The sequence below is a fragment of the Pristiophorus japonicus genome, chromosome 1 (assembly GCF_044704955.1).
Source record: "Pristiophorus japonicus isolate sPriJap1 chromosome 1, sPriJap1.hap1, whole genome shotgun sequence".
In the NCBI taxonomy this organism is placed as follows: domain Eukaryota; kingdom Metazoa; phylum Chordata; class Chondrichthyes; family Pristiophoridae; genus Pristiophorus; species Pristiophorus japonicus.
This window is the reverse complement of record NC_091977.1, coordinates 117849678-117877612: the sequence shown is the minus strand read 5'-3', so window position 1 is coordinate 117877612 and position 27935 is coordinate 117849678. Positions and strand designations below refer to the sequence as shown.

The 27935-nt window shown below is 45.8% G+C and overlaps 1 protein-coding gene across 2 annotated transcripts in view; it reads left to right on the top strand.

Moving 5' to 3' along the window:
- Positions 1 to 27935, top strand: part of vps13a (vacuolar protein sorting 13 homolog A) — a 645125-nt gene that overhangs the window by 335070 nt on the left and 282120 nt on the right. For both annotated transcript variants that reach the window (XM_070882697.1, XM_070882688.1), the window contains exons 37-41: positions 3903 to 4075; positions 16776 to 16996; positions 17079 to 17311; positions 17593 to 17685; positions 17789 to 18148. In XM_070882697.1, the coding sequence (XP_070738798.1) occupies positions 3903 to 4075; positions 16776 to 16996; positions 17079 to 17311; positions 17593 to 17685; positions 17789 to 18148 (1080 nt within the window). The remainder of the gene's footprint in view (positions 1 to 3902; positions 4076 to 16775; positions 16997 to 17078; positions 17312 to 17592; positions 17686 to 17788; positions 18149 to 27935) is intronic.

Here is a 27935-nt window from a genome sequence, read left to right as displayed (position 1 = left end):
CAGGGAGCGGGCAGAGAAGTGGAGCTGAGCCCAAGATCAAATCAGCCATGATCTGATTAAATGGCGGAGCAGGCTCGAGGGGCCAAATGGCCTATTCCTGCTCCTATTTCTTGTTCTTATGTTCTTATGAACTCTGTAATGGGGAGAAGAGGCGCCCACTGCATCACCGGGAAGTGGGGTGCCATGGCAGCAGCCCTGCACAGAAGCGGAGTGCCGTGCTGCAGCATCGCAGCACAGACCCCGCAAATTCGACAAGGCAAGGCTGTGGCCATTGTGTAAAATTTTTTTTTTTTAAATTGCGCGCTGCACTACCCTTTAATTTTTGCCCTCGCGAGTGGTGTGCGGCCCGGTTCGCGACTTGTAAAGCTGGCGCCGGCATTGCCTGTGGCAGCCTCACGTGGCGCTACCGAAGTTTCACTCTGGTGGGAAAACGGGTTGCTGCTAACTCCCACGGAATTTCGCAGGAGGTGGTAGCGACCCCACACCCTGGGTGAGAAGTCGTTTTTGCCCCCTGGGGGCACTAATGGGAGGCGCAAAGACACAATTTCTCCCCCCGCCCCCCTTGTTTCAACATCAACATACTAAAGAGGAGAATAGAATTATAGGCTGGCAAAATACTGCAATCTAACAAAGCTTAATACTGTGAATATAATTCCCTTGATTACCGAACAGGTTGACAAAAGAGGCTGCAGTTTTGGTTGTCTGTAGCCTCAGTTAGCGCCCAGAGGGGGGTGTCACTGGCAAGGCCAGCATTTATTGCCCACCCCTAGTTGCCCTTGAGAAGGTGGTGATGAGCAGCCTTCTTGAACCGCTGCAGTCAATGTGCTGAAGGTATTCCCACAGTGCTGTTAGGTAGAGAGTTCCAGAATTCTTACCCAATGACAATGAAGGAATGGCGATATATTTCCAAGTCGGGATGGCGTGTGACTTGGAGGTGATGGTGTTCCATGCACCTGTTGCCCTTGTCCTTCTAGGTGGTAGAGGTCGTGGGTTTGGGAGATGCTGCCAAAGAAGCCTTGGCAAATTGCTGCATTGCATCTTGTCGATGGCACACACTGCAGACATAATGGAGGGAGTGAATGTTTAAGATGGTGGATGGGGTGCCAATCAAGCAGGCTGTTTTGTACTGGATAGTGTTGAGCTTCGAGTATTGTTGGAGCTGCACTCACCCAGGCAAGTGACGAGTATTCCATAACACTCTTGACTTGTGCCTTGTAGATGGTGGAAAGGCTTTGGGGAGACGGGAGGTGAGTCACTTACCACAGAATCATAGGCGGCCCCTCGAAACAAGGATAACTTGCTTCCACGCCAAAAAAGGATGAGTTCTCAGGTATTTCAATGAAGGACCCGAACTACATCTTCAGGGGTGGAAGATGCCTGTGCGTGGATTTTTTTAACATGTGGTGGCCGTTGCACACCAGCCACCACATGGGCTTGTCAGAGCTAGGTCTTGGTCCAATGGCAAGGATTACCCAAGACGACCTGCTCTGCTGCACGGACCTAGTGCGCACACATATCGCAGTGTGGGCTGGCCCGTGCTGCCCCTGGACCCGAACTCGCACCTCCCCTGGGCCACGATCACGTCCCTCTACAGTCTTTTGCCGCTTCCTCGCCTTGACCTCGCCGCTCCTGCTGTATCTGCCCACACTCCAATCACCGACCTGGACCTTGATGACGTCACTCTTCGCTGCTGTTACCCTCCTGCACCAGCTCGCGCTGCTACCTGAAGTGGCCTCCATGCTGCTCCCAGGCCGCCGCACCTCAGCTTCTTTTATGGCCCCAACCTGCCTCTGCTGTTCTCACGCAGGCCGGGGCCTCCACGCTGCTCCCGACTCCTCCATGCCGCTCCTTTTATGGCCCCGACCTGCTGCTGGTGTTCTCACGTAGGCCGGGGCCTCCACACTGCTCCCGGGCTGCCGCTCACTGCTTCTTTTATGGCCTTGACCTGCTGCTGGTGTTCTCACGCAGGTCGCGGTCTCCAGAATACCCAGTCTCTGACCTGCTTATGTAGCCACGGTATTTGTGGCTGGTCCAGCTAATTTTTTATTCAATTATGACACCCCAGGTTGTATGCACACAAATCTTTGAAGATGGCAGGGCAAGTTGAGAAGGCTGTGAAAAAAGAATATGGCATCTTTGGCTTTATTAATGGAGGAATAGAATACACAAGCAAGGAAATTATGCTAAACCTTTCTAAAACACTGATTAGGCCTCAGCTAGAGTATTGTGTTTAATTATGGGCACCATACTTTAGGAAGGATATTGCGGCCTTGGAGACGGTCAGAAAAGATTTACTAGAATGACACTGGGTATGAAGGACTTCAATTATGTGAAGAAAGTAGAGAAACTGGGGTGGTTCTTGTCCTTAGAGCAGAGAAGGTTAAGAGGAGATTTGATAGAATTGTTGAAAATCATGAATGGTTTTGATAGAGTAAATAAGGAGAAACTGTTTCCAGTGGCAGAAAGGTCAGTAACCAGAAGGCACAGATTTAAGGTGATTGGAAAAAGAACTAGAGGCGACATGAGGAAACATTTTCTTTTACACAGCAAGTTGTTGTGATCTGGAATGCACTGCCTGAAAGGTTGGAGGAAGCAGATTCAAAGTAACTTGGTAAAGAGAATTGGATAAATACTTGAAGGAAAAACAATTACACGGCTACTGGAAAAGAGCTGGGGAATGGGATTAATTGGATAGCTCTACCAAAGAGCCGACACAGGCACAACGAGCAGAATGGCCGCCTTCTGTGCTGTATCATTCTATGATTCTATGATTATGGTGAGAGGTCCGCCTTATCGGATGCAAACCTGGTCAGCATCTGATGAACAGCAGTCAGCATCAAGACCACATTGTCATCCCCGGTGAATTAATCTGAAATGCAGTGACTTTAGTTATATAGACAAAAACGCTCGCCAATGTTTCACATTGCAATCATAAACAGTAATTAGATGAATAACCATTAACCTATTTTTGGTGGTGTTGGTTCTGGGAGGAATGTTGGACTGGATAACTCCCTACCCTTCTTTGAATAGTGCCCTTAACATCTACCTGAACCACTGGGCCTTTTTTTAACATCTCATCGAAAGAACATTCGGAGGTACTGTTTTTCCACATCAGCTTATAATTGGTAATAACTGTTCTGGGATGTTGCTGACAAGAAAATAAATCCAGCAGTTTGAAATTAAAATTACCTGCTGGGGACCTTGCTGAGTGCAAATGGGCTGCCGTGTTTCCTTGCATTTCAATAATGACTACACTTCACTTTATTGGCAATGAGGTGCTTTGGGTTGTCCTGAGGTCATGAAAGGCGCTTATATAAATGCGAGTTCATTCTTTTTCTTTCTTTGCATATATGAGCTATCCAGTGAGCGTTGCCGTCTCTTTAATCACAGGAGGCATCACAACCATGCCCTATCCTAAGCTCATCCAATGCCCAGCTGTGTCTGTTGGATAGTGGCTAGGAGCACTTTTCCTTTCCCATATTTGGATCTTGAGGTAGTGCTAAACCACTGACATGGCTGAGACCAACATGTCTGAACCTCTGGATTGAACCTCAGACTTCCTGATCTACAGGACTCAACTACTCACTATCTTAACTAGCTAAGCCATCAACGAATTAAATCTACATATTCTGGAAAATAAAATTTTGTCTTAATCTTCCAACAAAATATGAAGATAGTGCTGTTGTTTATGAACTTCCAATATGTTTGTGTGTTTATGTTTCCATAATTTTACAAAGCTTTGGTGTGGTAGAGTTGAAACAAAATAACTTATATTCTCTTCTATGACCATATTTCTTTTGACAATTGGGTTCAAACACTTGTCTCCGTTAATTAAAAAAAATTGAATTCTCCCTATAAACATGCTTAAGTAATTGTAATGCCTTTTTTTCCCATTAAACCAGACGAATCTTTCTAAAGAACAGCGATCTGAGCAGGATGAGCTAGCAGAGTTCAAACTACATACATTTTCCACTTCTATCAAGATGTTATCCGATGGATCCATGAAGGCTGCTATGAAACTTTTTAACTGTATGCTAGATGATAAACGAAAGGCAATAGAGAAAGCGACATCAAGGTGCTTTTATTTTTATATACAGTACTAGATCATGTATTCCTTAGCATCTCATTAAATGTTTAAAAAAAAGTAATGAAGCTGTTGTTCCACACTCCTGCTCCTCCTGGCTCCACGGAAATGTAACTATAAAAAAGGTTACTGGACAATTTTTGAGTGGGCTCCAGCTGTTCCTTTCAGAACCGCTGGTTAGGCCACTCAAGACCCAGAACAAGTGGGCGGCGCATACGAGGCCCAAGGTTCACCCTATTGTATATCAATTTCAATTGTGCGCCTAAAGCAGTTGGGACTGCAGTTTGCATATGCAGGGTATTTAACTGGTATTTCAGGCGGGTGCCCTGCATACATAAAAGTTGCTGCCTTCCAGTTTAGCTGCCAGTGCAATTCTGGGGGAGATCGGGTGCGGACATTATGACCAGAAATTCGTCTCGCATTCCTCATTTTTTTTGCCCAAAATTCAGGCAAAACGGTGTTGAATTTCTCCGACCAGAGAGTTCAAGATAAGCAAAGACCATGACAGAAAGGTGGAGAAACTTTTTTATTTCCATTTTTGTATATGAATAGTTCCTGGGAAGAATAACTAGTTATTTATCTATATACTGTATCTATAATGTATTTAAAAGTCTTGCATCTGCGCAACTTGACTTCCTGTTGTCACATTGCTGCCACATTAGATAATGTGTGGCCTAATAAGAGCACTGTATAATTTAAGCACAACTTCTTCTGACTTGTTTTATACTATTGTGTCAATAATGATTTGCCTTATTGATTGATACCTTGAGGTGATTGGACAATAGGCCAAGTCAATAAATAACTTTTCTTTTAATATAGCTGCTTCAATTGTTATGTAAATCATACTATATCCCTTTGGAAATCCTCCCAACTATTTGTGGATTATTGCCACTAACAGCCTCATGTTTAGTTTGTGATAATTAGTTTAGCCATCCATCAGCAGATGTGGCTGATCTACTCCAGGTTCATCTTGGAGAGCAAAGATAAACCAACGTTTCTTTTCTCCACTACCAAGATTCACTTTGCCCCGCAACCCGCCCCCCCTCCTCCCAATCCTTCCCTCCAACTAGTGTGAAGTGCTCATGGGCCTCTATCACTAAAATTGAGACCATCATTCAGCTGCCTCTGCTGATTCCTCCTTCCCTTTGCCCATTGACCCAAGGCTCCCCACTGCCCTAGAGGGACCACAACTGTTTACAATATACATAGATGACCTGGAAGAGGGGACAGAGTGTAGTGTAACAAAATTTGCAGATGACACAAAGATTAGTGGGAAAGCGGGTGGTGTAGAGGACACAGAGAGGCTGCAAAGAGATTTAGATAGGTTAAGCGAATGGGCTAAGGTTTGGCAGATGGAATACAATGTCGGAAAGTGTGAGGTCATCCACCTTGGAAAGAAAAACAGTAAAAGGGAATATTATTTGAAGGGGGAGAAATTACAACATGCTGTGATGCAGAGGGACCTGGGGTCCTTGTGCATGAATCCCAAAAAGTAAGTTTGCAGGTGCAGCAGGTAATCAGGAAGGCGAATGGAATGTTGGCCTTCATTGCGAGAGGGATGGAGTACAAAAGCAGGGAGGTCCTGCTGCAACTGTATAGGGTATTGGTGAGGCCGCACCTGGATTACTGCGTGCAGTTTTGGTCACCTTACTTAAGGAAGGATATACTAGCTTTGGAGGGGGTACAGAGACGATTCACGAGGCTGATTCCGGAGATGAGGGGGTTACCTTATGATGATAGATTGAGTAGACTGGGTCTTTACTCGTTGGAGTTCAGAAGGATGAGGGGAGATCTTATAGAAACATTAAAAATAATGAAAGGGATAGACAAGATAGAGGCAGAGAAGTTGTTTCCACTGGTCAGGGAGACTAGAACTAGGGGGCACAGCCTCAAAATACGGGGGAGCCAATTTAAAACCGAGTTGAGAAGGAATTTCTTCTCGCAGAGGGTTGTGAATCTGTGGAATTCTCTGCCCAAGGAAGCAGTTGAGGCTAGCTCATCGAATGTATTCAAGTCACGGATAGATAGATTTTTAACCAATAAGGGAATTAAGGGTTACGGGGAACGGGCGGGTAAGTGGAGCTGAGTCTACGGCCAGATCAGTCATGATCTTGTTGGATGGTGGAGCAGACTCGAGGGGCTAGATGGCCTACTCCTGTTCCTAATTCTTATGTTCTTATGTAACTGACCCTGATATACTAGAGGGTTCAAAGACGGAATCTATTTGTTTAGAGTTAAGGAACAGAAAAGTAGCTGTTACATTGTTGGGCATTTACTATAGACCCGAAATAGTGAAAAGGTGATTGAGGAGCAAATCTGTAGGCAAGTTTGAGAAATGTAAAAGTAATAGAGCAGTAATAGTAGAGGACTTAATTACCCTAATATAGACGGGGGAAAAAACAGAGTAAGGAGCAAGGATGGTGTAGAATTCCTAAAATGTGTACAGGAGAACTTGCTTAATCAATATGTTTCAAGCCCAACGAGGAATGAAGCAGTGCTGGATCTAGTTCTGGGGAATAAAGTAGGGCAGGTGGGGAGTGTGTTTCAGTCGGAGAACGTCTAGGTAATAGTGATCACAATATAATGAAATAGGTTTAAAATTGTTCTGGAAAGAGACAATGAAAAATCAAAGGTGGAAGTACGCATCTGAAAGAGCCTACTTCAATGATTTGAGAAGGGATCTGGCGCAGCTGGACTGGGAACAAAGATTGGCTAGGAAAACCATAAATGAGCAATGGCAGGCCTTGAAGGCAAAAATAGTTCAGGTACAAACCAAGCATATCTGGCGAGGTGTGATTTGCAGAGAAGGAGTAAGGAAAAGCAACTCCAACAGTACCCTCCTCCTGATAAAATGCTTAGAACAGGGCCTTGTCATAACCAACGCCCTGTTCCGTCAGAAAGACAAGTATAAGGCTTCATGGCAGCAGCCTCACTCCAAGCACGGACATCTGCTAGACTACGTCATTGTCCGAGCAAGGGACTGCTGGACGGACCACCGCCTAATCCGCTCTGTCATCACAGTCAACGTAGCCCCAAATCAACGACTGCAACAGAAACAATGCCGCAGGAAAATCAGTGCTGGAGCACTTCAAGACCCTGCTAAGAAAGCCCTATTCAGCCAGCGCATCACTGCCAACCTGACGACTCCCAGCGACCCAGAGATGCAGAATGTCCACAGCACCTGATCTGCCCTCAAGGCCACCATAATTAGCACCTGTGAAGAGATGTTTGGTCACTCAACCAGGAAACACCAAGACTGGTTCGATGAGGATGACCAGGAGGTCCAAAAATAGCATTTTTGAACTGGAAACAGCAACACAACTCGAGCAAGAAAGCAGCCCGAGATCCAACAAAAACCTCATGACCGAACGAACAGATGGTGGGTGGAGAAAGTGCAGGAGATCCAGCAACTAGCTGACAACCACAACGTGCGTGGATTCTTCAGCACAGTCAAAACCACCTACGGCCCAAGCACCCAAGGCCCTACTCCACTGCTGGCCAAGAATGGAGAGTTACGCATCAAGGACAGAGAGGCAGTCAGTGCCCGCTGGAAGAAGCACTTCGAAGATCTCCTCAATCGTGAGTGTCCTCGACTCCATCCCGCAGCATGCTACCCGCCACCATCTCAGCATAACCCCAGCCTGCCATGCGGTAGAAAAGGCCATCCGACAACTGAAGAACAACAAGGCCTCAGGAGCAGATGAAATCCCTGCCGAAGCACTAAAACATGCGGAGAAGCACGATTGCCGCGAATACATGATCTCATTTCTCTCATTTAAAAGGAGGAGAGCATGCTAGGGGATCCCAGAGACACGGTAATCGTGACCATCTTCAAGAAAGGCGACCAGTCCGATTGCAGTAACTACAGAGGAGTTTCCCTGCTGCCTGCCACAGGGAAAGTCGTCAAGAATCCTCCTCAATTGCCTTCTTCCTGTGGCTGAAGTGTTCCTTCCAGAGTCTCAATGTGGATTCCGCCCATTAAGGAGCACAATGGACTTGATCCTCACCAGGTGGCAAATCCAAGAGAAATACAGGGAACAGCACCAACCCCTGTACATGGCCTCACAAAGGCCTTCAATACTGTTAATCGTGAGGGATTATGGAGTGCCTTCCTCAAATTTGGCTGCCCTCAAAAGTTTGTCACCATCTTCGCCTGCTTCATGACTACATGCAAGCCATGATCCTGACCAACGATCCATCACAGACCCAATTCACGTTCGGACCGGGGTCAAGCAAGGCTGTGTCATTGCACCAACACTCTTCTTGATCTTCCTTGCTGCAATGCTCCATCTCACTCTCTGCTCCCTGCTGGAGTGGAGCTAATCTACAGAACAAATGGGAAACTGTTCAACCTCCGCCACCTCCAGACCAGATCCAAGGCCGTCCCATCGTCTGTCATTGAATTACAGTACGCAGAAGAAGCTTGCATCTGCGCACACTCGGAGGCCGAACACCAAGCCATCGTCAACACCTTCAGTGAAGCATACGAGACCATGGGCCTTACACTAAATGTCCGTAAGATAAAGGTCCTCTACCAACCTGCCCTCGGGGATATACCTGGTAACTGCAAGCCAATCAGTCTAATTCCCATGGTGGAAAAGCTACTAGAGATCATTGTCCAGGGCAAAATTAATTCTCACTTGTAGAAGCATGAATTCGTAAGGGACAGCCAGCACAAATTTGTTGAATGCAAATCGTGTCTGACTAACCTGATTTGAATTATTTGAAGTAACATAGAGGGTTGATGATGGTGGTGTAGTAGATGGTGTATATATGGACTTTCGAAGAACATTTGATAAAGTAGTACGTAACAGACTTAGTCATAAAATAGAAGCACTTGGTATTAAAGGGACAGTGGTAACTTAGGTGCGAAATTGATATAGGAGGCAGAACAGTGGTGAACAGATTTTTTTTTTGACTGGAGCGAAGTATGCAATATGGTCCTCCAGGGGTTGGTGTTAAAACCATTGCTTTTCTTGTTTTAGAGAAACACAGAAAATAGGTGCAGGAACAGGCCATTCGGCCCTTCGAGCCTGCACCACCATTCAATATGATCATGGCTGATCATGCAACTTCAGTACCCCATTCCTGCTTTCTCTCCATACCCCCTGATCCCTTAAGCCGTAAGGGCCACATCGAGCTCACTTTTGAATATATCCAACGAACTGGCCCCAACAACTTTCTGTGCTAGAGAATTCCATAGGTTAACAATTCTCTGGGTGAAAAAGTTTCTCCTCATCTCGGTCCTAAATGGCTTGCCCCTTATCCTTCGACTGTGACCCCTGGTTCTGAACTTCTCCAACATCGGGAACATTCTTCCTGCATCCAACCTGTCCAATCCCGTCAGAATTTTATATATTTCTATGAGATCCCCTCTCATTCTTCTAAATTCCAGTTAATATAAGCCTAGTCGATCCAGTCTTTCTTCCTATGTCAGTCCTGTCATCCCGGAAATCAGTCTGGTGAACCTTCACTGCACTCCCTCAATAGCAAGAATGTCCTTCCTCAGATTAGGAGACCAAAACTGCACTCAAGGTGTGGTCTCACTAAGGCCCTGTACAACTGCATTAAGATCTCCCTGCTCCTATACTCAAATCCTCGCTATGAAGGCCAACATGCCATTTGCTTTCTTTACTGCCTACTGTACCTGCATGCCTACTTTCAATGACTGATGTACCATGACACCCAGCTCCCTTTTTCCTAATCTGTCACCATTCAGATAATCTACCACCTTGTTTTGCCACCAAAGTGGATAACCTCACACTTATCCACATTATACTGCATCTGTCATGCATTTGCCCACTCACCTAACCTGTCCAAGTCACCCTGCAACCTCTTAGCATGCTCCTCACAGCTCACACTGCCACCCAGCTTAGTGTCATCTGCAAATTTGAAGATATTACATTCAATTCCTTCGTCTACTCATTATTATATATTGTAAATAGCTGGGGTCCCAGCACTGAACCTTGCGGTACCCCACTAGTTACTGCCTGCCATTCTGAAAAGGACCCGTTTATTCCCACTCTTTGCTTCCTTATTTAGACTTGGGTATAGAGATAACAATTTCAAAGTTTGTGGATGATACAAAACTTGGCAACGTAGTAAATATTGTGCATGATAGTACAGGTGCAGCGCCTAAAATCCCGTACCCTTGGGGCCAAGGCCGTTCCGGATTCCGGGCTTTTCCCGACTTTCAGTCGTCTTTCTGACATCACTAATCCGGAAACACCCGAGCTAAGGACTGGGTTTTTCCGGATTTTAGAACGGCGAAGAGAGGGCAGTGGGGGGAGAGGGGGCGGGAAGGGGGGGTGGGTACCTGCCAAGGAGTTGTTTGGGCTGTCTGGGGTCCACTAAGGATGTCGTCGGGCTGGCCGGGGCCCGTCGAGGATGTGTTCGCATCTAGCCCGGCCCCGCTGAGGATGTTGTCGGGCGGGGCCCCGCCGAGGAGGTCGTCGTCGGGCCGGGGCCCGTTGAGGAGGTATTCGCGTCAGGCCCTACCCCGCTGAGGACGTTGTCAGGTGGGGCCCTGCTGAGGAGGTCAGCGTCGGGCCGGCCACACCAAGGATGGTGTCAGGCCGGCACTGCCAAGGATGGTGTCGGGCATTGGGCGGTCCCTGCCGAGGATGTTGTCGGGCATTGGGCGGTCCCTGCCGAGGATGTTGTCAGGCATCGGGCGGTCCCTGCCGAGGATGTTGTCGGTCGTTGCGCCGGCCCCACCAAGGATGTTGTCGGACATCGGGTCGGCCCTGCCGAGGATGTTATCATGCATTGGGCCAGCCCCACCGAGGAGGTTGTCGGGCAGACTCCGCTGAGGAGTTTGTCGGGCAGGCCCTGCCAAGGAGGTCGTCAGGAGGGCCGGCTAGAAGGCCCCGACGTAAGGACAGCGGCGGCGAGGCGAGGCCCGAGGTCAGGCAGTGGCGGGACCCCAAGGTCGTCAGGGTTGTCCGGTCCGGATTCCGGACGACCCTGCCACCGATTGTCCCGGAACTCCGGATTCTCGACGCTGCACCCGTTGCATACTTCAGGAGAACATAGAAATACTGGTGCAATGGATGGACATATGACCGATGCAATTTAATGTGGATAATTGTGAAGTGATGCACTTTGGGAGAAACAACATGGAGAGGTGTATGATCTAAATTTCTATTTTGAGGGGGTGCAAGAACAGAGGGACCTGGGAGTGCATATTCACAAATCTGTGAAGGTGGCAGGGCAAGTTGATAAGGTAGTTAAGAAAGCGAATGGAATACTTGGATTTGTAAGTAGGGGCATTGGATATAAAAACAAGGAAGTCATGATAAACCTTTATAAATCTCTGGTTAGGCCTCACCTGGAGTATTGTGTGTAGCTGGAGTATTGGGCACCATACTTAAGGAAGGATGGCAATGTCATGGAGAGAATATAGAGGAAGGAAGGAGTTCAGTTATGTGAAGGGATTAGAGAAGCTGGAATTGTTATCCTTCAAGCACAAAAGATTAAGGGGAGACCTAATGGAGGTATTCAAAATTTGTAGGGGTTTTGATAGAGCAGGTAGGGAGAAATTATTTTCTCTGGCAAGTGGATGGGTAACCAGACGTTGGCAAAAGAACTAGAGGGGAAATGAGGAGACATTTCTTCATATAGCGAGTTTGTAAGATTTGGAACGCACGACCTGATTGGGTGGTGGAATCAAATTTCGTAGGAACTTTTAAAAGGCACTTGGACATGTACTTGGACTAATTTGCCGGGTTATAGGGAAAAGACTGGGGTTTGCGACTAAATTGGACAACTCTTTCAAAGAGACGGCACAAATCTATGATTTTGTGCTTCGTTCTCTAGTTTCTCTCCTATCTTCCTTCATGCCCTCGTCTAGTTCAACTAATCCATGAATCCCACCTTGTGCTCCCTTGACCCCATTCCCACCAAAATGATGGCCACCCAACTTCCCTTCCTGACCCTCATGCTAACTGACCTCGTAAATGATCCTTCTCCTCAGGTACTATCCCCCTCCCTTTCAAAACCATCAGTCTGTTGGCTAAAGCCTGTGGAGCTGAAATCTGAGCCACCATTAAGATGGGTGCCTTGACTGCTCCATCATCGTTCACTGACGAGGGACCGACTGCGATATCCGAATGCAGCAGTCAAATGCTGGATTGGTCCCTGCAGCTGCAGCATTGCCTGTAAAATGCTGTTGTTGATCAGCACTGCAGACTCAAAGACCAGACCTGGTCGATTTTCCATGTTGCTGTTGATGGAGCCCCGAGTCTTCATGCCCCTGGATGCTCCATCAGCAGGTACCTATTCAAGCCTGCAGCTGTTAAGCCAGACTCCTCTGACTCACCAGTCCATGGCCACCTTCAAGCACATCTTCCTCCTCTTTCACATCTCACCCCTTCCCAAAACTGGATTCAGACACCAGGGAGCTCACCTGGCTTTGAAGCACTCTCAGCCTGGTGTAATATCTCTGCACCGGTGCCCAGTTGAGGAGTGCCAGTTAACTCTGGCTCTTCGGAAGAGGAGTGAAGGTGTGGAGCTTGGTTTTCCATCGGCCCCTCCTCTGGCAGCTTAATGCGCACGAGCTATGTATTGAGGCCAGAGACCTCGTCTTCCAGCACCCCCGAAAAATGCTCCACCTTCCTTTGCCACATATTCGCCCCCTGCTACACCTCCTTCCTTCCTCATCCCCCTTCTCCTCCATAGCAGCTGCCTTCCTGCGTCACGGCTGACCTGTGGGAGCTTAGGTTATTATTGCCCTTGTCATTACTAAGATGCCTTCTGGGGAATTGGGGACTGGAAGCCTGGGTCGCTGTCCTGTCCAGGAGCATTGAGAAATAGTAAGTGGACTGATGTTTACCTGGTTGTGTATTCTTTTTCCCCACACCACCCACCAACCCACCCCACCTTGGCCTCCATCAATGACGGTTGAGTAACTCCACCACCTTCTACCGATGTGGGAGCCACGTAAAACTGCAGGACTCCCAAGATGCTTTTGATTGAATGACCAACGAGGATGGCGTCTTGATGAGTATTGGTGGGGTAGAGCTGTTGCTGGGAGTCTGAGTTCTTTCCACTTCGCTTCAGGTAACCCTGCAAACCAATATACCTGCAGGATAGAGTGCTTCTCGGTGGCCAAGCAGCAGGAAGCTTGCTAATGCTCTTTTTTTTTAAATTAGTTCATGGAATGTGGGCATCGCTGGCAAGGCCAGCATTTATTGCCCATCCCTAATTGCCTTCTTGAACTGCTGCAGTCAGTGTGGTGAAGGTATTCCCACAATGCTGTTACGGAGGGAGTTCCAGGATTTTGACACAGTGACGATGAAGGAATGGCGATATACTTCCAAGTCAGGAGGGTCAGGATAGTGTGTAACTTGGAGGGGAACTTGCAGGTGATGGTGTTCCCATGCACCTGCTGCCCTTGTTCTTCTAGTTGACAGAGGTCGTGGGTTTGGGAGGTGCTGCCGAAGAAGCCTTGGCGACTGCTGCAGTGCATCTTGTAGATGGTACACACTGCAGCCATGGTGCGTCATTGATGGAGGGAGTGAATGTTTAATGTGGTGGATGGGGTGCCAATCAAGCGGGTTGCTTTGTCCTGGATTTGGTTGAGCTTCTTGATTGTTGTTGAAGCTGCACTCATTCAAGCAAATGGAGAGTATTCCATCACACTCCAGACTTGTGCCTTGTAGATGGTGGAAAGGAGTCAGGAGGTGAGACACTCATCGCAGAATCCCCAGCCTCTGAACTGCTCTTGTTGCCACAGTATTTATGTGGCTGGTCCAGTTAAGTTTCTGTTCAATGGTGACACCCAGGATGTTGATGGTCGGGGGTTCAGCGATGGTAATGCTGTTGAATGTCAAGGGGCAATGGTTAGACTCTCGCTTGTTGGAGATAGACATTGCATGGCACTTGTGTGGCATGAATGTTACTTGCCACTTATCAGCCCAAGCCTGAATGTTGTCTAGGTCTTGCTGCATGTGGGCATGGATTGCTTCATTATCTGAGGAGTTGCAAATGACACTGAACACTGTGCAGTCATCAGCGAACATCCCCACTTCTGACCTTATGATGGAGAGAACATCATTGATGAAGCAGTTGAAGATGTATAAGCCTAGGACACCGCCATGAGGAACTCATGCAGTGATGTCCTGGTGTGGTGATGATTGGCCTCCAACCACCACAACCATCTTCCTTTTTGCTAGGTATGACTCCAGCCAGTGGAGAGTTTCCCCCGATTTCCATTAACATCAGGTTTACTAGGGCTCCTTAATGCCACAGTTGGATCAAAATCTGCCTTGATACTAAGGGCAGTCACTTTCACCTCACCATGTTTGGACCAAGGCTGTAATATTATCTGCAGCCAATCGGTCCTGGCGGAACCCAAACTGAACTTTGGTGAGCAAGTTATTGGTAAGGGCTGCTTGAAAGCATGGTCAACGACAACTTCCATCACTTTGCTGATGATTGAGAGTAGACTTTTGGAGCGGTAATTGGCCGGATTGGATTTGTCCTTTTTCTTGATGGGACTTACCTGGCCAGTTTTCCACATTGTTGGATAGATGCCAGTGTTGTAGCTGTTTTGGAACAACTTGGCTGGAGGCGCGGCCAGTTCTGGAGCACAAGTCTTCAGCACAACAGCCGGGATGTTGTCGGGGCCCATAGCCTTTGCTGTATCCAGTGTACTCAGCCATTTCTTGATATCTCGTGGAGTGAATCGAATTGGCTGAAGACTGGCTTTTGTGATGGTGGGGACCTCAGGAGGAGGCCAATATAGATCATCCACTCGGCTGAAAGTAGTTGTCTTTTGCATGCTGGGCTCCGTCATCATTGAGGATGAGGATATTCATGGAGCCTCCTCCTCCCGTTAGTGTTCAATTATCCACACCCATTCACAACTGGATGTGGCAGGACCTGCAGAGCTTTGATCTGATCCGTTGATTGTGGATTGCTTAGCTCTGTCTATAGCATGCTGCTTCCACTGTTTAACATGTATGTAGTCCAATGTTGCAGCTTCCCCAAGTTGGCACCTTATTTTTAGGTACAGCTAGCGCAGCTCCTGGTATGTTCTTCTGCACTCCTTATTGAACCAGGGTTGGTCCCCTGGCTTGATGGTAATGGTAGAGTGAGGGATATGCCTGGTTGTGAGGTTACAGATTGTGGTGGATTACAATTCTGCTGCTGCTGATGGCCCAAAGCGCCTCATGGATGCCCAGTTTTGAGTTGCTATATCTGTTCTGAATCCCATTTAGCATGATGGTGGTGCCACACAATATGATGGAGGTTGTCCTCCGTGTGAATATGGGACTTCGACTCCACAATGACTGTGCAGTGGTCACTGCTACCGATGCTGTCATGGACAGATGGCATCCCCACCGACACCTGGGAATCCCTGGACAAAGACCGCCCTAAATAGAGGAAGAGCATCCGGGAGGGCGCTGAGCACCTCGAATCTCGTCGCCAAAAGCATGCAGAAAACAAGCGCAGGCAGCTGAAGGAGCGTTCCCCACCCACCTTTTCCTTCAACGACTGTGTCCCACCTGTGACAGAAACTGTAATTCCCGTATTGGACTGTACAGTCACCTGAGAACTCACTTTTAGAGTAGAAGCAAGTCTTCCTCAATTTCGAGGGACTGCCAATGATGGACAGATGTATCTGCGACAGGTAGATTGATGAGGTAGGTTTTTCCCTCGTGTTAGTTCTCTCACCACCTGCCGCAGACCCAGTTTGGCAGTTATGTTCTTTAGGACTTGGTCAATAGTGGTGCTACCGAGCCACGCTTAGTGATGGACATTGAAGTCCCCCACCCAGAATACATTCTGTGCCCTTGCTACTCTCAGTGCTTCTTCCAAGTAATGTTCAACAGAGAGGAGTACTGATTCATCACCTGAGGGAGGGCGGTAGGTGGTAATCAGCAGGAGGTTTCCTTGCCTATGCTTGACCTGAAACCATGATACTTGATGGGGTCAGAAGTCAAAGTTGCTGACTCCCAGGGCCACTCCCTCCCTCCCGTATACTTCTGTGCTCCCACCTCTGGTGGGTTTGTCCTACCGATTGGACAGGACATACCCAGGGACGGTGATGGAGGAGTTTGGGTCATTGGCTGACAGTCATGCTCATAGTATCATTTCTATTGGGCTGTTGCTTGATTAGTCTGTGGGCAGCTCTCCCAATTTTGGCACAAGTTCCCAGATGTTCATGAGGACTTTGCAGGGCCAACTGGGCTGGGTGTGCCATTGTCGTGTCTGCAGCCAGTGCCAAGGCCGATGCCGGGTGGTCCATCCAGTTTTATTATTATTGTTTTTTGTATGGGTTTGTTACAACTGAGTGGCTTGCTGGGCTATTTCAGAGGTCAGTTAAGAGTCAACCACATTGCTGAGAATCTGGAGTCACATATAGACCAGACCAGGTAAGGTTGTAGCTGGTTAAATTCTACCAGTATCCCTATATACAAGTCTACAACTGTTGGTGCTTGTCAATGTTTGTTTCTGTGGGACAAAATTTACATTCTTTTTCAGGCAAATGGAAATTCTATTTATGTAAATCTTTTAATAGCTTGGATTTGAGACTCTTAAATATTGCAAATGGGCATTGTGTGCATCAGACACCCAACTAGCCACGGGAAAAAACATAGGTACTATCCCTGGTTTTAGTTTTCCTTTACATTTCATATATCACATTACATTAGCGTAGTAAATGCTATTTGATTTTTCCCCTCAGAATGGTGGAGATGAAACTAGGAGATGAAAATAATGCAATGATTGACTTCAACTTCAAACAAGGAAGAGAAGGCATGTTTCTAGATGCAGTAATACGTGATATCTATGTTTGTGCAAGTATGGAATTTCTACTCACAGTGGCTGACTTCTTTGTCGAGGCAAACAACCAAGGCTCTGCAGTTCAGATGAACAAACCAACAGTAACACCATCAAAAGAAAAAGGTTTGGAAAATCATATGGGCACTTGCATTTCTTTAGGTTTTCAAAAGTGTATGCACTTAGATCCTTTTTTTTTTACTTCCAGTGCCGTCACAAGCTATGTCCAAAATGGAACTCAGTGTTCACATTCAGAATCCAGAAATTGTGTTAGTGGCAGATTTGACGAGAGCAGATGCCCCATCACTGGTGGTGACAGCACAGTGTGAGGCCAATATTAATAATGATCCGGAAGTTCAACAGATGACTGCAGCTGTTAAAGATCTCAAAGTTATGGCATGCCCATTCCTAAAAGAAAAGAGAAAAAATAAAGTTACCACGGTATATATATAAAAACTATTGCTTTGTTTTCATAATAGTAAAATTTGCATTTGTGATACGTTTTAAATAACTCTACATGTGTAAATTGTTGTGGATGTTTATGCATTTCAGATTTATTGTAATTTAAGAATCATTGATATCTGTCCTGTTTTAGAACGTATAAAGCCACTATAGTTGCATATTACTATTGTTTGGCTCAACCTAAATTTAAACTACTGAAACCACTATTTACAATAGTCTAGTTTGAATCAATAATGTAATTTTTAATTTAAAAAAAATAGGTCTTACAGCCTTGCAGTTTGTTCTTCCGAAGAATGCAAGCAGCTTCTGGTCCCAGTTGCTTGGAATTGGCAATGAAATCGTTGATACTGAAAGTAAGAAAATGCTTTGTATGTCTGTGTATCATTTCAAAGTTGCACAATAATTTTAAAATGCATTGTTCAACAACTTGTGTTTTTGTATGTATTTATTTCTTAGGTGTCACCTGTTATTATTAACACGGTGATTACAGTTACATCTGCCTTGGCTCCAGCTGTCGATAGTCCACAGGAAAAGGGCAGTGAAATTCCGCCTGATCTGTGGGATAAGAAGAATGTAAAAGATTTAAAACTCTGGTTTTTGGAGGACACTAGAAATAATGAAAGTAAGGATGGTCCGACAACACAATTAGTATCAGCAGGGGAACACCTAAAAATGACCTTTGAATTTATTTGTCTGACACTTGAAGCGGGTATTGGACACAGAACAGTTCCAATGCTTTTAGCAAAGTCAACTTTTAAAGGAGATGTGAAAAATTGGAGCACACTCATTAATCTACAGTGCCACCTTAATTTAGAGGTAGGAATTTGTTTGAAAAATCTACTATTTTATAAGCATGTATCGGTACTATTCCAGTATGTACTAATTTTGAGTTTTTTACTTTTTCTGAAATGAATTTTTGTGATGTAAAATTCTGATGAATCATTGTAATTCCAGTTTGATGGTTTTTCGATCTATTTTAAAGTGAACAGATCTGTGTTTAGTACACCATGTTAATTTAAAGGAGACTATGCATTGCTGGTTATAGAATTAATTGAAAATGAGAATAAGGAAATATTGCACTGTTGGCAGCACTGTATTTCGGATAAGACATTACACCGAGGCCCCGCCCACCCACTCAAGTGGACAGAAAATGTCCCATAGTACTTGTCGAAGAAGAGCAGGGAAGATCTTGGGGCTGAAATTCAGCCTCCTGATAAGGCTTGTTACCGCCGGAAAGGGGCAGCCGGCAGAGTTGCGCGGCCACTGATTTGTGGTCAAATAGCCGGCAATTGCAAAATTCTCCTTGGGTATTTTTGCAGCCGTGTGGAGATCCGTCCGACTCCCCCCACTTCTGCCCCGCTCCTACAGATGCATCGTTAAAGACGTCATCAAAGCGTGAACCGCAGCCTCTCCACCCTGGAAGCTAAATTCATTTTTAAAAGTCAACCGGCCGCCTGTTGGTGCCCCCGACAGTTTTTTGTGTCGGTGCACTGTGCTGGTTCAAGACTACCAGTGGACTTCAAAGGCATGTTGCGTGAATCTCCATTTTGTTGGCCGAAAATTTTTTGGAGTTCTCCAAACTTTCTAACTTACCCTTTTCATAGCAGCATTGAATGCTCGTGAGCTGGGGGCCTCAATCTGTACCCCACAGAGCCCGCATTGTGGAGGTTGAGAAATCTAGTTGCCCTCCTTGCTTAGGTCCTTGACTCAAACACCTTCTCTGCTCAGGGCCTAGCTGCAAATAATGCTCTTTAAGAAGGCCAAGGATCAGCTGGCTTGTTAGCAGCAAATCAGCAGTATGTGAATTTTGCATCCAAAAGCCACTTTGCACCCAGACCGCTGCAAACTGCTGATTCCTGCCAACCAGTACCACTCCGCTCCATTTTTCTATCAAAAATGCTGAATTTCGATCCAATGGTCTCTGCAACCATTGCAGTAGGTCCGCCCCATTTAAGGCGGAGGTGAATTTCTACTCCCTTAATTCCTGAATAACATTTACCCCGTAACCTTCAAAAAACAGATTCATTGATCATGCATCAATTGTGTGTGGCACCTTGGATAAATTGTCTGTCACTTTTGTATACAAAACATCAGCAACTAATCTTCAAAAGTAATTTGTTGCCTGTAAGGCCCTTTGCGACATCCTAAGGACATGAAATGTGCTATATAAATGAAACTTCTTTTAAAGGTGGACTGAATAAGAAAGAACTTGTTGTATAGCACCTTTCGTGACCTGAGACTGTTTCAAATCACTTCACAGACAATTAAGTCTGTGTTTATTTGCACCACAAGTGGTTTGGACCAGAGTTCTGAATGGTCCTCTGTTTGTCTGGGATGTATAATTTGATCCTGACTGCTGGGAAGTAATTCAAAGTCTCTGCAATGTGTAATTTGATCCAGTCATTGTCAGGGGCAGCCTCCTAGAGACAAAGGTAACGTTTCAAGTCAATTACCTTTCATCACTCTTTCTTTTTCCATACATGCTGCCTGATTTGCTGAGTAAAAGCCACAGCAGTTACTATTTTAGATAATTTGAACTGCAAGGTTAGTTTAGTGAGTCGCATATCATTCATCGAGAACAGGTGAGGGTGACGACATTGCAAGTGATATCACTAGCAGAACCGTACATTTTTAGCATGCGCTGAGAATCGAGAGGCCAGGCTCCTGCACAGGATGACATCACTGGTCAACCGAATATCTGAAGTACCCACACTGTCGCTGATCATGCCAATCATACTAAGCACTCTGGGTGAGATGCTGGGGTGACTAATGGAGCATTGCGTGTGGCTCACAGATTATTAACAGGTTTATTGGGTACAAAGTGAAAGGAGGTGGGGTAGCATTGCTGGTTAAAGAGGAGATTAACGCAATAGTAAGGAAGGACATTAGCTTGGATGATGTATGGGTAGAGCTGCGTAACACCAAAGGGCAGAAAACGCTAGTGGGAGTTGTGTACAGACCACCAAACAGTGATAGTGAGGTTGGGGATGGCATCAAACAGGAAATTAGGGATGCATGCAATAAAGGTACAGCAGTTATCATGGGTGACTTTAATCTACATATAGATTGGGCTAACCAAAGTGGTAGCAATACGGTGGAGGAGGATTTCCTGGAGTGTATAAGGGATGGTTTTCTAGACCAATATGTCAAGGAACCAACTAGAGAGCAGGCCATCCTCGACTGGGTCTTGTGTAATGAGAGAGGATTAATTGCCAATCTTGTTGTGCGAGGCCCCTTGGGGAAGAGTCACCATAACATGGTAGAATTCTTCATTAAGATGGAGTGTGACACAGTTAATTCAGAGACTAGGATCTTGAACTTAAAGAAAGGTAACTTTGATGATATGATACGTGAATTAGCTAGGATAGACTGGCAAATGATACTAAAAGTGTTGACGGTGGATAGGCAATAGCAGATATTTAAAGATTACATGGATGAACTTCAACAATTGTACATCCCTGTCTGGCGTAAAAATAAAACGGGGAAGGTGGCTCAACCGTGGCTATCAAGGGAAATTAGGGATAGTGTTAAATCCAAGGAAGAACCATTTAAATTGGCCAGAAAAAGCAACAAACCTGAGGACTGGGAGAAATTTGGAATTCAGTAGAGGAGGATAAAGGGTTTAATTAGGAAGGGGAAAATAGAGTATGAGTAAGTTTGCAGGGAACATAAAAACTGACTGCAAAAGCTTCTATAGGTATGTGAAGACAAATGTAGGTCTCTTGCAGTTAGAATCAGGTGAATTTATAATGGGGAACAAAGAAATGGCAGACCAATTGAACAAATACTTTGGTTCTGTCTTTACTGAGGAAGACACAAATAACCTTCCAGAAATACTAGGGGACTGAGGGCCTAGTGCGAAGGAGGAACTGAAGGAAATCCTTATTAGTCAGCAAATTGTGTTAGGGAAATTGATGGAATTGAATTAAATCCCCAGGGCCTGATAGTCTGCATCCCAGAGTACTTCAGGAAGTGGCCCTAGAAATAGTGGATGCATTGGTGGTCATTTTCCAACATTCTATAGACTCTGGATCAGTTCCTATGGATTGGAGGGTAGCTAATGTAACCCCACATTTTAAAAAAGGAGGGAGAGAGAAAAGAGGGAATTATAGACCGGTTAGCCTGACATCGGTAGTGGGAAAAATGTTGAAATCAGTTATTTAAGACGTAATAGCAGCGCATTTGGAAACAGTGACAGGATTGGTCCAAGTCAGCATGGATTTATGAAAGGGAAATCATGCTTGACAAATCTAGAATTTTTTGAGGATGTAATTAATAGAGTGGACAAGGGAGAACCAGTGGATGTGGTGTATTTGGACTTTCAAAAGGCTTTTGACAAGGTCCCACACAAGAGATTAGTGTGCAAAATTAAAGCACATGGTATTGGGGGTAATGTATTGACGTGGATAGAGAATTGGTTGGCAGACAGGAAGCGAAGAGTAGGAATAAACGGGTCCTTTTCAGAATGGCAGGCAGTGACTAGTGGGATACCGCAAGGTTCAGTGCTGGGCCCTCAGCTATTTGCAATATACATAAATGATTTGGACGAAGGAATTGAATGTAATATCTCCAAGTTTGCAGATGAGACTAAGCTGAGTGGCAGTGTGAGCTGTGAGGAGGATGCTAAGAGGCTGCAGGGTGACTTGTACAGGTTAAGTGAGTGGGCAAATGCCTGGCAGATGCAGTATAATGTAGATAAATGTGAGGTTATCCACTTTGGTGGCAAAAACAGCGAGGCAGAATATTATCTGAATGGCGACAGATTAGGAAAAGGGGAGGTGCAACGAGACCTGGGTGTCATGGTACATCAGTCATTGAAAGTTGGCATGCAGGTACAGCAGGCGGTGAAGAAGGCAAACGGCACGTTGGCCTTTATAGCGAGAGGATTTTGAGTAAAGGAGCAGGGAGGTCTTACTACAGTTGTACAGAGCCTTGGTGAGGCCACACCTTGAATATTGTGTACAGTTTTGGTCTCCTAATCTGAGGAAGAACATTCTTGGTATTGAGGGAGTGCAGCGAAGGTTCACCAGATTGATTCTCGGGATGGCAGGACTGACATAAGAAGAAAGACTGGATCGACTAGGCTTATATTCACTGGAATTTAGAAGAATGAGAGAGGAGAGCATAGAAATATATAAAATTCTGACGGGATTGGACAGGTTAGATGCAGGAAGAATGTTCCCGATGTTGGGGAAGTCCAGAACCAGGGGTCACAGTCTAAGGATAAGGGGTAAGTCATTTAGGACCGAGATGAGGAGAAACTTCTTCGCTCAGAGAATTGTGAACCTGTGGAATTCTCTACCACTGAAATATCTTGAGGCCAGTTCATCAGATATATTCAAAAGGGAGTTAGATGTGGCACTTATGGCTAAAAGGATCAAGGGGTATGGAGAGAAAGCAGGAATGGGGTACTGAAATGAATGATCAGCCATGTTCATATTGAATGGTGGTGCAGGTTCGAACGGCCGCAGGTCTACTCCTGCACCTATTTTCTATGTTTCTGTGTTACAATATCATGACTTCCGGATTTTTGTCCAGTCACTTGCTGCACATGCAGCGGGGTTTCTGCGATATCAACTCGTTGCCGTTCATGGTCAAGAGTGCGATTGAGGTCCAAGGTGCAGAGAGTGTATTTGCCCTGCAACAGCTCAAGTGCTTTCGCTAATTCTGTTGTGACTTGACAACTTCAGTAGTTTTTGTTACTTCCATGGACACTGCCTGAAAGATGTGTGAAATATCACTTTTATAGACCTGAAGATGGTTGCAAACATGCCAGGGCATGCCAGGAACAGCACCAGGTGTACTTAAAAATGAAGTGCCAACCTGGTGAAGCTGCAACGCAGGAATACAGACATGCTAAACAGCAGAAAAAGCATGCTATAGACATAGCTAACCAATAGATCAGATCAAATGGTGGTGGACAATTAAACAACTAAGGGGAGGAGGAGGCTTCATGAACGTTCCTATCCTCAATGATGGCGGAGCCCAGCACATGATTGCAAAAGACAAGGCTGAACTGTTCGCAACCTTTTTCAGCCAGAAGTGCTGAGTAAATGATCCATCTCTGCCTCCTCCTGAGGTACCCACAGAAGCTAGTCTTCAGCCAGTTCAATTCACTCCACGTGATATCAAGAAACAGCTGGGCGCATTGGATACAGCAAAGGCTATGGGCCCCGACAACATCCTAGCTGTAGTACAGAAGGTTTGCACTCCAGAATTAGCCATGCATCTAGCCAAGCTGTTCCAGCACAGCTGCAACACTGGCATCTATCCGACATTGTGGAAAACTGGCCAGGTATGTTCCATCCAGAAAAAGCAGGACAAATCCAATCCGGCCAATTACCACCCCATCAGTCTACACTCAATCATCAGCAAAGTGATGTAAGGTGTCGTCGACAGTGCTATCAAGCGACACTTACTTTCTAGCAACCTGTTCACTGATGCCCAGTTTGGGTTCTGCCAGGATCACTTGGCTCCAGACCTTGGTCCAAACATGGACAATAGAACTGAATTCCAGAGGTGAGGTGAGAGTGACTGCCCTTAACATCAAGACAGCATTTGACCGAGAGTGGCAACAAGGAGGCCTAGTAAAATTGAAATCAATTGGAATTGGGGAAAACCCCACTGGCTGAAGTCATACCTAGCGTCAAGGAAGATAGTTGTGGTGGTTGGAGATCAATCATCGCAGACCCAGGACATCGCTGCAGGAGTTCCTCAGGACAATGTCTTAGGCCCAACCATTTTCAGCTGATTCATCAATGACCTTCCCTCCATCATAAGGTCAGAAGAGGAAATGTTTGCTGATGATTGCACAGTGTTCAGTTCTATTCGCAACTCTTCAGATAATGAAGCAGTCCATGCTTGCGTGCAGCAGGATCTGGACAACATTCAGGCTTAGGCTGATAAGTGGCAAGTAACATTCATGCCTCAGAAGTGCCAGGCAATAACCATCTTCAACAAGAGCATCTAACCACTACCCCTTGACATTCAAAAGCATTACCATCGCTGAATCTCCTACCATCAACATCCTTCGTGTCACCACTGACGAGGCACATAACTGTTGTGACTACAAGAGCAGGTCAGGCTGTGTATTCTGTGCTGAGTGGCTCCCCTCCTGACTCCCCAAAGTCTTTCCACCATCTACAAGGCACAAGTCAGAAGTGTGATGGAATACCCTCCACTTGCCTGGATGAGTGCAGCTCCAACAACATTCGAGAAGCTCAACACCATCCAAGTCAAAGCAGCCCGCTTGATTGACACCCCATCTACCACCTTAAACATACACTCCTCCCGCTATTGGCGCATCGTGGCTGCAGTGTGTACCATCTACGAGATGCATTGCAGCAACTTGCCAAGGCTTCTTTGCAGCACCTCCAAAACCTGGACAAGGGCAATAAGTGCATGGGAACATCACCGCCTGCAAGTTCCCCTCCAAGCTTTTCGGAAGGCATTCAATAAGGTGGCACATAAAAGGTTACAGCACAAGATAAAAGTTCACCGGGTTGGCGGTAATATATTAGCATGGACAGAGGATTGGCTAACTAACAGAAAACAGAGTCAGGATAAATGGGTCATTTTCCGGTTGACAAACAGTAACTAGTGAGGTGCCGCAGGGATCGCTGCTGGAACCTCAACTATTTACAGTCTATATTAATGACTTGGATGAAGGAACTGAGTGTAATGTAGCCAAGTTTGCTGATGATACAAAGATGGGTGGAAAAGCAACTTGTGAGGAGGACACACAAAATCTGCAAGACAGGCTAAGTGAGTGGGCAAAAATTTGGCAGATGGAGTATAATGTGGGAAAATGTAAGATGATCCACTTTGGCAGAAAAAATAGAAAAGCAAATTATAATTTAAATGGAGAAAAATTGCAAAATGCTGCACTACAGAGGGACTTGGGTGTCCTTGTGCACGAAACACAAAAAGTTAGTATGCAGGTACAGCAAGTAATCAGGAAGGCAAATGTTGGCCTTTATTGCAAGGGGAATAGAGTATAAAAGCAGAGAAGTCCTGCTACAACTGTACAGTGTATTGGTGAGGCCACACCTAGAGTACTGCGTACAGTTTTGGTCTCCGTATTTAAGGAAAGATATACTTGCATTAGAGGCTGTTCAGAGAAGGTTCACTAGGTTAATTCCGGAGATGACGGGTCTTATGACTTATGAAGATAGATTGAGTAGATTGGGCCTATACTCATTGGAGTTCAGAAGAATGAGAGGTGATCTTATCAAAACATATAAGATAATGAGGGAGCTCGACAAGGTAGATGCAGAGAGGATATTTCCACTCATAAGGGAAACTAAAACTAGGGGGCTATGGGGCCGAAATTGGAAAAGCCCAAGTGCCGCCGACGGCCTCCGAGAGACCGGGCAGTACTTTGACTGGGAGATTCCTCTAAAAGAGGTGGCAGTACCGCCTGGCGGCCAAACAACTGCTTACACCGTCAATCTAGGCGGCAGCGGGCGGGAGCTCTCAGTCACGGCGGCAGAGACTCTTGCCACCCAAGTGCCGCCAAGGATGGAGTCGGGCCCAGGGAGGGTGGAAGACCTGCAAATAAAAATCATGGCAAACAAAAAAAACCACTGGAACACCTTCAGGGGACCCCATCCAAGTAAGTCGCTGTTTTAAAAAAAAAAAATTAAATATGGTCACTAACTTTTTTCCGTTCTTCATACCTACCATCAGTGTTAGAACAGCTTCCACGCAGTGGTCCTTCCCCCTGTTGGCACCAACTCCTGCCCACACCAATCTGGCAACTTGGAGTAGGCCATTTGGCCCCTTGAGCCTGCTCCGCCATTCAATAAGATCATGGCTGACCTGATCATGGACTCAGCTTCACTACCCTGCCTGCTCTCCATAACCCTTTACTGCCTTATGGCTCAAAAATCTGTCTGTCTCCGCCTTAAATATATTCAAGGACCCAGTCTCCACAACTCTCTGGGGCAGAGAATTCCATAGATTTACAACCCTCAGAGAATAAATTTTTCCTCATCTCAGTTTTAAATGGGCGGCCCCTTATTCTAAGACTATGTACCCTAGTTTTAGTTTCCCCAATGAGTGGAAATATCCTCTCTGCAGCCACCTTGTCGAGCCCCCTTATTGGCCCCAAGTTTCCACACGCGGCAAAACAGGCGCCCCTCTGAGCTGGGCGCCCGTTTTTCGCGCCGAAAACGGCGCCTGAAAGAAACGCGCTATTCTCAAGCGCTTTGCAGCTCGATGTCTGCTTGGCGCAGCGCACAGGGGGCGGAGCCTACCACTCGCGCCGATTTTGTAAGTAGGAAGGGGCGCGTTGGAGCGTTCGCGCACGCGTAGTCTGAAGTAAACATTGGCACTCGGCCATTTTAAAAAGTGCTGCAGAAAAAGTAAAAATTTGTTTATTGAACCCTTGCAAAGGCTTGCATTTTAATTTTCTTGATATTTCTGTGTGTGAGGGTGAGGGAGTGCATTCTGTAATTAAAGATAGACTGATAAATGGGACACATGCACTTGTTTGAGACTATTCAAATTATTTGTAGCTGTTCAATTTTTAACATTTTTTAATAAAACCACATTGCCCTTCCATGATCAGCACTGAGGCTTCTTGCAGCTTTCTCCCTCCCCCCCACCCTGCCGTCGGTCGGTCCCGACGGCAAACCGCTGCCTGAAAGGCCTGCCTGAAGCACTTTCACACAGGTAGGAACATGGTTTATTTAATCTTTTCTTTGCTTATAAATTTTTATTCAGGTTGCATTTATTTGTATAATATTTGTATAAGTATAACTAAGGATTTATTGTAGAATTTAATAACTTCCCTTCCCCCCCCTCCCCCACCTCGTTCCCGACGCCTAATTTGTAACCTGCGCCTGATTTTTTTACTGTGTAGACAAGGTTTTTTTAAGCCGACAGAAATCTTCACTTGCTCCATTCTAAGTTAGTTTGGAGTACGTTTTCACTGTGGAAACTTTCAAATCAGGCGTCAGTGGCCGGACACGCCCCCTTTTGAAAAAAAAATTCTGTTCAAAAGTGAAACTGTTCTACCTGACTAGAACTGCAAAAAACTTAAGTGTGGAGAATTCCAATTTCTAAGATACTCCGTTCTCCACCAGTTGCTCCTAAAAATCAGGAGCAAATCATGTGGAAACTTGGGGCCATAATCTTATAAATTTCAATAAGATCACCTCTCATTGCTCTGAACTCCAATGTGTTTAGGCCCAACCTACTCAACATATCCTCATAAGTCAACCCCCTCATTTCCGGAATCAACCATGCAAAACTTCTCTGAGCAGCTTCCAATGCAAGTATATCCTTCCTTAAATACGGAGACCAAACTGTACGCAGTACTCCAGGTGTAGCCTCACCAATACCCTGTATGGTTGTAGCAGGACTTCTCTGTTTTATACTCTGTCCCCTTGCAATAAAGGCCAACATTCCATTTGCCTTCCTGGTTACTTGCTGTACCTGCATACTAATTTTTTGTGTTTCATGCACAAGGACCTCCAGGTCTCTGTATTGCAGCACTTGGTAATTTTTCTCCATTTAAATTATAATTTGCTTTTCTATTATTTCTGCCAAAGTGGATAACCTCACATTTTCCCACATTATACTCCATCTGCCAAATTTT